General features: G+C 40.3%; 1 protein-coding gene and 1 non-coding gene across 6 annotated transcripts in view; both read right to left on the reverse strand.

The window, feature by feature from the left end:
• Positions 1–5,537: 5,537 nt before the first annotated feature.
• LOC123587130 lies at positions 5,538–5,726 on the reverse strand. Its single transcript, XR_006707184.1, has one exon. It is a non-coding gene; the product is annotated as a U2 spliceosomal RNA (small nuclear RNA).
• A 3,922-nt stretch (positions 5,727–9,648) lies between these two features.
• The window catches only part of ESRP1 (epithelial splicing regulatory protein 1), a 65,420-nt gene continuing 60,574 nt past the window's right edge, over positions 9,649–14,494 (reverse strand). For all 5 annotated transcript variants that reach the window (XM_045454195.1, XM_045454196.1, XM_045454197.1 and 2 more), the window contains one exon: positions 9,649–11,178. Coding sequence is in view for 2 of the 5 variants with exons in the window: in XM_045454196.1 (XP_045310152.1) it covers positions 11,158–11,178 (21 nt within the window). In the remaining 3 variants the exon portion in view is untranslated. The remainder of the gene's footprint in view (positions 11,179–14,494) is intronic.

The following is a 14,494-nucleotide window of genomic DNA, read 5'->3' on the forward strand; positions in this document are numbered from 1 at the left end:
CTTCCTATAGTTCCTTCATAATCACCTCAAGGTGACTGATGGGCTTAATTACAAATGTACCTGCTCTAAACAGTAGTGGATTTTATCTGAGGCGTTTTATCTGAGTTTTCAGAAGGCCAATCCATTATTCTCTAATACCAGCTGCTTCCAGATGGCAATGGGCATGGGTATGGATGCATGGTCCAAAGATCACTTCGAGTTCAAGCCCTGCATCAGGCTCTGCACTGACAGTGTGGAGCCTGCTTAGGATTCTCTCTCTCTCTCTCTCTCTCTCTCTCTCCCCTCCCTCCACCTCCTCTGTCTCTCTGCCCCTCCCCTGCTCATGAGCACACTCTCTCCCTCTCTTTCAAAATAAATGAACTTAAAAAAAAAAAAAAGCCCCTGAGGACTTAGCTACTTGAAATCAGATACAGGCAAAGTCTATTTCATCAACATTCTTCTGTCAAATGCTTCGTCTTATTATTAGAACAGAACAGAAATAGAAAATCCTTGTGTAAGTTCAGCTTTTCCTCTCCTAAAGATACAGAATTTTGTTTTTAATATATAATAAAGTCTCAACTGCACATTGGTTAACAACATGTTTATATTATTCTCAAACACCGTCTCCTTTGTGACCTCTTAACCAAATGGGATCAATTCATTTTTGAAACATGTAGCACCCTGACCACAGTTATATTCTGGCTTGTATTTTGGTCATGTTTGATTCCCATACTTTCAACTCTTTGAAAACACTTTGTAGACAAATATTTTGGGAATTGACTTAAAAGTAGTTGATAATAGCAAGTATTAGCTGTGGGTGTGACTTAGAAGACCAACATAAATTGTGTATTCTACACTATCCATGAGAACTATCCCTTGATTTGAAGCTGTTTTGTTCACTAGTTCTGATTGTGATTTTGGATTAGTGTGAAATTTTACCCCCTGTACCTCTTCATTAAAAGGGACTCAGGGTTGGGGTGCCTGCGTGGCTCAGTTGGTTAAGCATCTGACTTCGGTTCAGGTCATGATCTCGCAGTTCATGAGTTCAAGCCCCACATCGGGCTCTGTGCTGACAGCTCAGAGCCTGGAGCCTGCTTCAGATTCTGTGTCTCCCTCTTTCTGTGCTGCTCCCTTGTCTGTGCCCTGTCTCTGTCTCTCTCTCTCTCTCTCTCTCTCTGTCTCTAAAAAATAAACATTAAAAAAAGTTTTTTTTAAAAGGGAATCAGGGTTACACTCTCAGTTGCTCCTCAGTTGTTTCTCACAGAGGCCTCACTTATTCCTCATTGTTTGAAGCTGTGCTTCCACACCTCCTGAATACATTTTCTCTATTGTCACTCATTGTAAGGATTTGCTGTCTTCCTCTTCCACTGATCAGGAGGGGCTACAATCATACAAACCAACAGAGTCAAACTGTGAACGCTATAGTCCTCCCAAGGGAGATACATTAAACAATCTATATTACATTTAAATATTTTTTGTGGCACCTGGGTGGCTCAGTAGGTTCAGCATCCGACTTTCAATTTCAGCACAGTTCATGATCTCAGGGTTGTGGGATTGAGCCCTGTGTTGAGTCCTGTGTTGAGCCCTACATCAGGCTCTGTGCTGACCACGGAACCTGCTTGGGATTCTCTCTTTCCCTCTGCCCCCTCCCACACTCATGTGCATACTCTTGCTCTCCCGAAAATAAAATAAGTAAATAAATATATATTTTTAAAATTTTATTTATTTTGAGAGAGAGAGAGAGGGAATAAGTAGGGGAGGGGCAGAGGGAGAGAGAATCCCAAGCAAGCATTGCACTGTCAGCGCAGAACCCTATGTGGAGCTCCAACTCACAAACCATGAGATCATGGCCTGAGCTGGAACCAACAGCTGGCTGCCTAACTGACTGAGCCTCCCAGGTGTTCCAAAGTAAGTAAATATTTTTAAATTAGATATCTTAGGACATTTTCTAAACTTCAGTTTTTTCTAGTGTTAAAACTCCTCTAGAAAGAGATTTTTGACCAAATTGGTCATATGAAAGAATACTCATAAATTAAAGCAAAACATTATTGGCATTTAGTGGTCTATTACTGAAGATTTCCCCAGCAAACTTCTGTTTTAGTAGACACAGTTTGCTGACTTTGTACCAAGATCCATTCCTCTTTTCTTTCAGATAGTATGCTCTCTAAATATTTGTGAAATTGAATTGAATTATATATTAAAGGTGCCAGAAAAATGCAGAACACTTTTGTATAACTATGTCTCATGTATTATTTGGGCCATATTTAATAAAAATTATCTATTTGAAATTCCCATTTAATTATCTGATTTTTTTTTTTATTCAGTTTGACTTGGTGTTTTGTTTGTTTCCACTAATTCCAGTAGCCCTATTTTCATGGATTGAGACGGCCCCATTTGAAGCCATCTAGCATTGACTGCTTTCAGGCCTCTGGGAACGTGTAATTAACAGATTAAATTCTTTCTTATGATAGAGGGAAGGCAGTTAGATAGCAGGTGGACTCTGAGTACCTCAATTGAGCTAATTCAGAAAAAAAAAAAAAAAAATCTGTCATTTCTAAAGCCCCAGCACATGAAGTTGCTCTGCTGTTTTGCCATCCTGGCTCAGGCCAGACCTGGCTGGGCCTAGTCCAGTCCTGGAGCTACCACTGAACTACTTCTCAAACAGCCAGTGCAGATGATTTACCAGGCATCTCAAGACCTGCTCTGCTGGGCACTAATCACACTTCCAAATTATACGTATCTTAAATCGAAAAGAGCACAATGATTTTGTGGGGGAACCTGTTTCTCTTCAAAATTATGACTTAGCAACATAACAATTCATGTGTAATAGAGAAATTGCCATAACATTTATTTATTTTTTTAATTTGTTAAATGCTTGCTTATTTTGGAGTGAGAGAGACAGAGACAGAGCATGAGTGGGGGAGGGACAAAGAGAGAGGGAGACGTAGAATCCGAAGTAGGCACCAGGCTCTGAGCTGTCAGCACAGAGCCTGATGTGGGGCTCATTGAACTCACCAGAACCGTGAGATCATGATCTGAGCCGAAGTCGGACGCTTAACCAACTGAGCCACCGAGGTGACCCTATATTTTTGAGTACCGTGAAGAAATCAATTATGACATGATTTAAATACAAATATATTTTTAAAATCCTATTGGAATCCTGAATAAACACTCCGGCTGAGAATAGGACTCTGAAGATCCAGTAGCACTATATGTCCAGTAGATGGCAGAAGCAGCCGAAAACGTCATGTTTAGGTAAATTTTAAACAAAACTGTCACTTTGGATGTGTACTTTGGATGTGTACAATGTACAAAGTGACTCTCTGAATTTGTACTTCAAAATAAAAAGCGTACCATTAATAACTGCATTAATACTGATATTTAAACATTTTTAATGGTGCTAAAGAAAAACAATTTTTACTGTTTTGCAACATTTTATTTTTTTTTAATGTTTACTTATTTTTGAGAGAGAAAGAAAGAGAGAGAGAGAGAGAGAGAGAGTGTGTGTGTGTGTGTGTGTGTGTGAACAGGGGACGGGCAGAGACAGGGGAGACAGAGGATCCAAAGCAGGCTCCATGCTGACAGCAGAGAGCCTGACGCAGTACTCGAACCCACAAACTGTGGGACCTGAGCCAAAGTCAGATGCTTACCTGACTGAGCCACCAGGTGCCGCTGTTTAGCAACACTTCAATTTATAAAAATTCTTAAAACTGTATAGAATTACTTTTTTTTTTTTTTTAAGAATCACATTAGTTTTCCTCTTTAGGAATGAACATAAACTTTTCATTCAACAGTTATTGTGTACATATTTCAAAACTGGCTAGTCACTAACGATACACTGGGAAGATACACACTGCCTCGATGAAAGTTACAATTTAGGCAGTTGATCTCAGTGAATCAGAAAAGACCTCCCTGAGAAAAATATTTGTGAGTAGCAGTTAGTGAAAAGAGGAATAACAGAGGGGGGAAAAAGGGTATTTCAGACAAAACCCACAAAAAGCTAGAAAAAACAACAAAATGTAGCACACGAGGGGAAGAGTGCCCTGAAAAAAAAAAGGCTCAAGAAGTAGCAGGAGGCATCCCATGCAATACCATGCACTCATACATGTGTCGATTTTTTCCAATAGCAAATGGGAACATTTAATCAAAAGATTTTAACGGGGCACCTGGATGGCTCGGTTGGTTTTTTTCTTGGTTAAAGACTCTGGGTTTTGGCTCAGGTCATGGTCTCATGGTTTGTGAGTTCGAGCCCCGTGTTGGGCTCCACGCTGTCAGTGTGGAGCCTGCTTGGAATTTTCTCTCTTTCCCTCTGTCTCTGCTGCTCCCCTGCTCATGCTCTCTCTCTCTCTCTTAAAATAAATAAATAAACTTAAAAAATTATTTATTAAAAAAAGATTTTAGGAATATATAATCATTGTGTGTTATCACACACATACAAAAAATAAAGATGCCAGGAGGAACGTGTTGGAGGCGACGGATGTTTGTGACATCAGTTGTGGTGAGTGTGTACTTAATTCCAAACTCATCCAAGTTGTGTACATTAAATATGTACAGCTCTTGTATCTCAATCATACCTCAATAAGTGCTTTTCTAAGGAACATGTAATCAGATCTGTATTTATTTTTAATGTTTATTTTTGAGAGATAGAGCATGAGAGGGGGAGGGGCAGAGATAGAGGGACACACAGAATGTGAAGCAGGCTCCAGGCTCTGAGCTGTCAACACAGAGCCCGATGTGGGGCTCGAACTCACAAAGAGAGATCATGACCTGAGCTGAAGTTGAACACTTAACTGACTGAGCCATGCAGGTGCCCCAGATCTGTGTTAATTTAAAAGGTGTTTTTTTTGTTTTGTTTTTTTTTTAAACATTCTGCCAAGAGAGGAAAGCAGAATTTGATGCAAGGACTCCAGTATTGAGGCAAAAACACGTGAAAGAGGAAGTTAAAGAATGACTTTTTTTTTTTTAATGTTTATTTATTTTTGAGACAGAGAGAGACAGAACATGAACGGGGGAGGGTCAGAGAGAGGGAGACACAGAATCTGAAACAGGCTCCAGGCTCTGAGCTGTCAGCACAGAGCCCGACGTGGGGCTCGAACTCACGGACCGCGCGAGATCATGACCTGAGCCGAAGTAGGACGCTTACCCGATTGAGCCACCCAGGCACCCCAAGAATGACTTTCTTAACTTTAACATTTGGTGGTACGCTGCACGGCTTCCTGAAGTAAAAAGAATACAAGGAGTATAACCAGAATGCAAGAGTACAAGCTGGTTTTTGGTCATAGATAAGTTCTATTTTAAGCATGTTGAATTTGAATTGCCAGGGAGATGTCCAAATGGAAATGTCCATTATAGTGTTGAGTATAGAAGTCTGTGGCACACCTGTGTGTGTGGGAGAAAATGAGTTTGCTCAGAGAATGAATGGATGGAAAAGGTAGCTGAGGAAGGAACCATGAAAAACACCTCCAGGTAGGGAAGGATGAATCACAAGGGAGGCCAGAAGCAGAGCAAGCCAAGAATTTCACATTGATTTTCTTTTTTTTACCCTACTGTTGTCCCTGAGGGGGTGCACCGTTCCTGGAAGTACTGCATAGCAAGTCGATGGGGGGAGTGGACGGAGCAAGCTCTTATTCCATCTCCCACTCCAAAAACCCATTTAATATATGGTCCTCCGATATAGGACATGCCAGATATTAAACTGATAAAAACAGATACTACATTCGATCTTAGCCAAAAGGCCGAGAAGCAATTCATATTTTTTAAAGATTATTTAAGTAGTCTCCTCCACACCCAACGTGGCGCTCAAACTCACAACTCTGAAATCAAGAGTTGCATGCTCCACTGACTGAGCTGGCCAGGAACTCCTACATTGATGTTTTTTTAATTTTTAAAAAAATTTTTATTTTTTACTTAAAAAAATTTTTTTAATGTTTATTTTTGAGACAGAGAGAGACAGAGCATGAACAGGGGGAGGGTCAGAGAGAGAGGGAGACACAGAATCTGAAACAGGCTCCAGGCTCTGAGCTGTCGGCACAGAGCCGGACGCGGGGCTCAAACTCACGGACCGCGAGATCATGACCTGAGCCAAAGTCAGACGCTTAACCGACTGAGCCACACAGGCGCCCCTGTTTTTATTTTAGAGAGGGGAGGACATGTGAGGAGGGGAGGGAGGGCAGAAGGAAGAGAGAGAGAGAGAGAGAGAGGGAAATCTCAAGTAAGCTCCATGCTCAGCAAGGAGCCCAATGCAGGGCTCAATCCCAACCCTGGGATCATGACCTGCGCTGACATCAAGAGTTGGACACTCAACCGACTGAGCCACTCAGACGCCACTACGTTGACTTTTTTTTAATGTGTTGTTTCTGGTGTTTAATTCTTTTTTTTTTTTTTAATGCTTATTTATTTTTGAGTAAGAGAAAGCATGAATGGGGAAAGGGCAGGGAGAGAGGGAGAGAGAATCCCAAGCAGGCTCTGCACTGCCAGCGCAGAGCTGGATGCGGGGCTCGAACTCACAAACCGCGAGATCATGACCTGAGCCAAAACCAAGAGTAGGACACTTACCTGACTGAGCCACCCAGGTGCCCCTTAATTCTTTTTATTTTTTATGTTTGTTTATTTTTGAGAGAGAGAGAGTGTGTGAGCAGGACAGGGGCAGAGAAAGAAGGGGTAAAGCATCCAAAGTGGGCTCCGCTCGGACAGTAGCGAGTCCCATGTGGGGTTCAAACTCACAAACTGTGAGATCATGATCTGAGCCATAGTCAGGTGCTCAACTGACTAGGCCTCCCAGGTGCCTCGGTATTTAATTCTACTATCATACAGGTTTCAGTTATAAAACACTAGCTCAAACTCAAGTGTGCAACCAGCAGCTTTGTTACCATTTACATTCACTTTTAGAACAGCAACAATAGGCAGCTACGAATTCAGCTGCTGAATTAATGCATTGCTGGCAATAAAATAAAAAGGCAGACCAAAGGGGGTAAAAAGGTGGACCAAACGAACATTACGAAGCCCTACTTTGTGACACTGTAAACAATGAACTGTTTGTGCAGTGCTAGGAAAAAGAGCCAAAGTGGATAAAGGAGCAACTATGGGAGTAGTAACCCTATCAACCAGTCTCCAAATCTCACTTTATTTTCCAGATCCCTTCCTTTGCTTTCTGTGCAACCATGAAGTTTTTTTACTTGACCTATGCTTCAATTTCCTAGTCTATTAATAATAGTTGTACCTACTATAATAGGTTATCGTGAAGATTCATTTAACCAATATAATGCTTATTATCATTAACAAAATGTGTTCTCAGTGATTGTTTTGTTGTAGTTTATGGTATACTCTTCCAATATAATGAGTCCTAGCTTGGTTTTTGGCTTTAAATATCCCTCCACATTCCACATAATGGAATTGTGCTGAACCACATTGAAATAAAGACAAAAGTCAGGTCTAAGCTCGGGCAAGTCAAGTAGTTTGCTTCTGAACCTTTTTTCCTTAGGTTCACGCCTTGGGATCTTGGCTTTCACGAATTCACTCAATACAAAGGAAGCGGTAAAAATGAAAAAAACCAGTTTTCTCCCTATGGCACCCATTTAGTGGTCTTACTTGCGAATTTCATCCCGGTGGCCTTCTGGTCTTGAGTGTAGATCACCTCCTGCCTAGTCTGTTTCCTTGTATTAGCACATAGACTATAACATGAAAGGATCATAGATTAGATCCAACCTTGAACCAAAGACATCCATAAACAGATGTCTTCAGTTCAGTTCCAGTCTTCTACTCTTTTCATCAAGAACAGCACCTCCTACAGTGGCTCAATTTAAAAAAAATATTTAATGTTTGTTTTTGAGAGAGAGACAACGTGCGAGTGGGGAAGGGGCAGAGTGAGAGAGGGAGCAGGCCGGAGCAGGCTCCAGGCTCCGAGCTGTCAGCACAGAGACGGACAGGGAGCTCGAACTCACGAGCTGTGAGATCATGACCTGAACCAAAGTCGGATGCTTAATTGACTGAGCCACACAGGCATCCCCAGAGATAATTTTAAACTTGACCCAAAACATTTGTTTCAAAATAATACAACGGGGGGAAAAAAGGAAAGAGATATAAAGCAAGATGGGCCTGGAGTTCATAATTGTTGAAGCTGGCTAAAGGGTACAAAGTGTTCATCATTCTACTTTTGCAGGTTACCCACCCCTTCCAACCACCGCTGGGGAAAGCAGGGAAAGGAAGAGAAATTGTGTAATCAACTATGATCCTAAAAGATGAACCTTTAAGGTATTTTATATATTCTGGTCCTCTTTGCCCTCATCTTGTCTTCCTTCCCTTACTCAGTTCGACATCCTATTTTTCTTTTCTGCCATGCAAACAGCAGCTACACGTGGGACAATTTCAAGGAGGTAAACAGACAAATGAGTTCAGCACAGGCAACTTTGTTTTTGAAGGCAGGGAATAGACTGGGCAATGTCAAATGCCTGCCAGAGATCATGAACATGGGTCAGAATCTCAGCTTGTCTAGAGAACTCTACCACCTCCTTACAGATGATACCAGACACACCCAAAGGTGAAGTACAAACCTGAAAGCAACAGCTCCATTTTTGTAAATGATATTGGCAAGGACTGGGACTTTCCCACGTGAACTAAACTTCATTCGGTGAATGCTTAATAAGGGCTAATTGAGTGAATAGAAATGTGCTAAACAGAGGGAAATAGAGGCATACTTCCTGTCCACGAGGTTATAACCTAAATTCAGAACTGACACACTTGTGCTCTGTTAACAAGATTATATATGTCAAGTGATACTGACAATATATACAGCTCTGAAGTAGCACCACTCAGGAAAGACTTGAAGAATGGATAGAATTTGATTTGAAGGGGTCCCGGTGGCTCAGTCAATTGAGTAAGAGTATCCAATTTCGGCCCAGGTCATGATCTCATGATTCTTATGAGATGGAGCCCCGAGACAGGCTCTGCGCCGATAGCAAGGATCCTGCTTGAGATTCTCTCTTCCCCTCCCCTGCTCTCACGTGTGCACACACATGCTCTCAAAATAAACGTTAAAAAAATTTTTTTAACGTTTATTTTTGAAGGAGAGAGAGAGAGAGAGAGAGAGAGAGAGAGAGAGAGAGGGGGAGGGGCAGAAAGAAAGAGGGAGACACAGAATCCGGAGCGGGCTCCAGGCTCTAAGTGGTCAGCACAGTGCATGACACAGGGCTTGAACTCACTGTGAGATCATGACACCTGAGCCAAAGTCGGAGGCTTAACCTCCTGAGCCATCCAGGTGCCCCTAAACATTTTTTTTTAAATTTTTTTAGTTAAAAAAAATTTTTTTTTAACGTTTATTTATTTTTGAGACGAGAGACACAGCATGAACGGGGGAGGGGCAGAGAGAGAGGGAGACACAGAATCCGAAGCAGGCTCCAGGCTCTGAGCTATCAGCACAGAGCCCGACGCGGGGCTCGAACTCGCGGACCGCGGGATCGTGACCTGAGCTGAAGTCGGACGCTTAACTGACTGAGCCACCCAGGCGCCCCTACATTTTTTTTTTTTTTTTTAAGTTTATTTATTTAGAGAGAGAGAGTGCGAGCAAATCCTTATAGCAAACTTAGGGAAAAACCTTACCACCTCAGGAAAAAATGGTTTACCCACACCCTTTCCATGACCCTGACCGTTTCAGTAATAAAAAAGAACACACACTTTGAGATTAAACAGGCATGTTTTATTATCAAATGTAACAATTCTATGAAAACTCTCAGTAGTATTGTAGTTAAGTATTACTATCTTTAAGGCTTTCAGAGCTTTGGGCAGACAGCATCTTAAGGTATCAAGTATAAACAACTCTTTTTCTGATCCTAAGTGCCAGTTGTCACCAGTTTTCACACAAAAAGGTTTTTTGTTTTTTCTTTTTTCCTACTGCAGTTAAAGGGCCATTGCTGGTCAAGTGAAGAGGGAAGGTTTGGCTCTCCATTCAAGGTGTTAATCAAAGTAATGCAAAGTAAATAAAAAATAGCAGCCACATAAATCTGCATGGCATTGCATCCAAGCCAAGGACAATAGGAGGAACTTAAAGACACATGTGCACTTACTTAATCAAATCCTGTTTTCCTCTTTGGAGTTCCATGAGGCAGCAGTACTAGCTAGCTAGTGTCTAATATTGCACTTTTGTAGCATACACACAGCTAAACACATAGTGCTAAACGCTGACAGCATCAGTAACTGCTCTAACCGCTTCAGTGTTTACCTCTCAGTCCAGCATGCTGACTCTAATCCTATGCTTTTAAAAGTTTTAATTATTCGACAGTTAAGGCATTAGAGAGAAAGGTTTAAGGCTATATCTTAATATATACAAGCATTCACTTCAGTTAGTATATTGCTTTCTAGAATACACTGTTCAAATATTCTCATTTTGCGATATTAAAAACTATGGAATATCTCTTATTAAAGTCCAAACCATCAGTAATGGGAAAAGTACAATATAAAATAATACATTTGAAGCCACAATGTTCAGTTACAGTTTAAACTAGAAATTACTAGCTACACATAGCTGCTTCATTTTTGGTTTTGCATTTTGGCCCCTAGTTCATTATTTACAACTGGTACCTGCTGAGAAAAAAGATGCAACTTTTAAGCCATGTTTGTTTTGCAGTGGGTGTACAATATCTTCTAATTTATCCCAAGGTGTTTTAAAAATCATTTTCATTCGTTTTTAACTGTAAGACACCATGATGGCCAAGATAGTGGGAGAATAGTTTTATTTCTTAAGTTTGTGACTCAAGTATTCCAAGATCTTATTCTTGAATTACTTAGTAAGAGGGCACACTCGTGCAGAAGATAGGGAGATGGAGATAGAAAAATGGAAACACACAAATGAAGCTTCCACAACAGAGTTCCTGATGGAGACGGTAGACACTAGTATTTTTTGTCCAAGACTTAAAACTTAGGAAACACCTATGATGCCACGTTAGCTGGAAGTATTAGAGTCACTCAATTTCCAATTCACATTTTAAATGCCTATTTGCAATCAGCAAGGAGCCAGGCATGCTGCTTGCTAGAAGGATTTGGCTTCATTGGCTCAAATTTTTTCCTCTACCAAAAGATAGGGCACAGGCCCACTGACCAATCACGTTTGCTGAAAATACTGCAGCCTGAGTGTAGACAAACTTCCCCTGAAGTTGCTAGAAGTTGATATATCTGACGGTTTCGGGATCACCATACATCTTTCAAACACTGAAAAAAACAACACAAGACAATAAAAGGAAATATTACAGTCTCTAAATTTTCAATTATTGGCAGCTATAATAAAACGATTTCGAATTACAAAAGGCCCCCCCCAAAAGTCTTAAGGGAGTCCACAATTTTATTTTACACATAGTTGGGATTCCTTTTTTAATGTTTTATTTATTTTTGAGACAGAGACAGAGCATGAGCAGAGGAGGGGCAGAGAGAAAGGGAGACACAGAATCCGAAGCCGTTATTTTACACATAGTTGGGATTTCTACAGCAAGTTCTCAAGGAGCAGTGTTGGCAGATAAAATTTACGTGGTAACTGGCATTCCCACAGCTCCCTCCCTTGTGTTACCATGTGTTGATGATGTGTATGTATGTTTGCACCTCCATACTTTACTCAGCTCCTTTGTGGAGTGACTATTTTACAATGTCTATACATACAGATATTCCTCAGTCTGGGTCCTCAAGTTACAACACCGTTTTTTTTGTTTTATTGTGTTTTTAATTTTTATTTGGGAGAGAGAGAGAAACCACAAGCAGACTCTATGCTCAGCACAGAGCCTGACATGGGGCTCGATCCCATGACCCTGGGATCACAACCTGAGCTGAAATCAAGAGCTCAACTGACTGAGCCACTCAGGCACCCCATCATAGCAATTCTTCTGATATTAAGAGGCTTGATGCCATTATTAAAACCATTAAGACAATTTTTGAAAATTAAAGTCTAGTATAAGAAATTTCAAATATGAAACAAAAATATTTGAGTCAATAAGAAGCAATGAGACATGACATTATAGGAAACATCAACTCTTTCAGTGAATAGTTGATAGACAACCTTTATGCGAATTCATTCACCTGCACAACCATCCTATAAAGATTACCATGCTACCCCCATCACACAGATGGAGAAACGGAGGCACAGAGCAATTAAAGTAGTCATCGGCAGGTCCAGAATTTGAACACAAATTGGTTCCGTTATGCTATTTCACTTATACACCACACAAAAACACACATACATACATACATTCATTCATTGTGTGAGAGACAGAGATAGGCGGAGAGAGGGGGAGAGAGAGAAAACAAAGCAGGCTGTGTACCATCAGTACAGAGCCCGACGCGGGACTCAAATTCACGAGCTGCAAGATCATGACCTGAGTGAAATCAAGAGTTGGTTGCCCGACTGACCGAGCCACCCAGGTGCCCCACCACACAAAAACTTTAAAGTGAAAACTTTTGGCATTGTGCATGCAAGTAGATGAGAAACTGGACCGCAGATAGACATAAAAATGGTTCTTCACAGTTCAGATCTGTTCATATGGCCAGTTTGAAATCATGGTCAAGGTTAGATTTGCTTTAATAATAGACTCTAAAATTGATACAAATTTAGAATCAGGTGTTTATAAAACAGGGAAATACTTGTTAGAAATCATTCTTAAAATGTGGTTTACAAAGTGACTGTAATTTAGTACTTAGTGTAAAACACAGGACACGCAAGTTTCCCCTTGGTTACTAAGTACAAATAAAATCTCTATCAATGATCTACCAACACAATTGTCCAAGATCTACTATATTCTTCTTTTGGCAATAGCATCTGAATTGTCCTTAAATAACTGACTGTCCCATAACCTAATCTTAAGCCCATAATGAAGCAACTTTACAACTGAGCCCAACAAGTGACACAGACATGGCCAATCAGAGCCCTGCATGTTCCTGGCCACAGTGCTTTCTGAAATGGACCTATGCCAGGCCAAATAACCTCAATTCCTGGCCTGCTTCTGGATTTAAGATGGAAGGATGTAAGCCAAGAGTTGCTGGAGGTACCCTACAGAGACAGTTTGGAAAGAGCAAGCCCTTGGATCCAGTCAAGTCAGTCAACCATGGGCCTGTTATCAGAGTCAATAAATAAAACCTTTCCCATTCCGAGCTCATATTATCATTCTAATAAGAAACCAATGTAGATGCTGAAAATTATACCTTCATATTCTGTGAAAACGTAGAAAAGTCTGAAAAAAATGAAAAGTTTAGCTTTCTCAAGCCTGTTTTTTTTCCAGCTTATTTGGAGAGAGAAAAGCAAGAAAGAGTGCACGTGCATATGGAAGGGGCAGAGAGAGAATCCCAAGCAGGCTCTACACCCTCAGTGTGGAGCCTGATATGGGTCTCGAAGTCCCTGAGCTGAAGTCAGATGCTTGACTGAGCGACCCACTCACCTCTGAAGCCTGCCTTTTTTTTTTTTTTTTTTTTATAGTGTTTATTCACTTTTGAGAGACAGAACATGAGCAGGGGAGGGGCAGAGAGAGAGGAGGACACAGAATCCGAAGCAGGCTCCAGGCCCTGAGCTGTCAGCACAGAGCCTGATTTGGGGCTTAAACTAACAAACCGTGACATCATGACCTGAGTGGAAGTCGGACGCTCAACTGACTGAGCCACCCAGGTGCCCCTTGCTTTTTAATCCCAGTAGTATCCAGTGGAATTTTAGTGTTTAGTAATCAAACTTTAGACTTCAAGCTGTTAACAAAAGACAAACCGCACAAAACCTTCAACTCCCCCTCAAGACAACAAAAACCCCCAAAACAAACAAAAAACAACCAATGTTTCCTATTTTCCCTTAGCTGCAGAAAAGAGTAAAAGTACAAAGAAACTATTATGCAAAGACAATTTTGAAGTTACAACTGCAAATATTCACAAATCTCTTTCCTTTCCAGTAAGATCTGTGTTAAAAAATGTTTTTTTGTACACGGACATTGAAAGTACCATGTACAAAGAAATCATTTAAGAAAACTGGATTTCACCAACTGGGGTTACGTCTTATGGAATGAAGCTAAACCCCTCAAAAACCCTGCAATTCTGATTAGTTGTAATATTTTATTTCCTTGTAGTAATTTTGACATCTCTTTTCTAAAAAAATTAAGTCATTTGTGAGATTTCTTTGTTAGGACAAAGAAATATTTTCTTTTTCCTTATATAATAGGTAAAATAAAACCAATAACTCAGATTCTTTAATCAAAGAAAAATGTTTTGATAGCCTTTTTGTCACTTAAATCACTGATCAGCATTTAGGTAGTTGTTGCTGCCCACTATTATAAATACTAGCTGAAAGAGAAAGAAAGTAAAATCTTATTTCATTTTAAAATTTCATTTATCCAAGAAACATCTTGAATATTTTGGCCAGAAACTAAAATATTAGTCACTATATTGGTCCAAACAAATAATTATATAATACAAAAGACATATCATTTTTTAAAAATTTAAATCCCAGTTAGTTAACATATAGTGTAATAATAATTTCAGAAATAGAATTTAGTGATTCATTAGTTAC

Source organism: Leopardus geoffroyi, chromosome C3 (genome assembly GCF_018350155.1).
Source record: "Leopardus geoffroyi isolate Oge1 chromosome C3, O.geoffroyi_Oge1_pat1.0, whole genome shotgun sequence".
NCBI classification, from domain to species: domain Eukaryota; kingdom Metazoa; phylum Chordata; class Mammalia; order Carnivora; family Felidae; genus Leopardus; species Leopardus geoffroyi.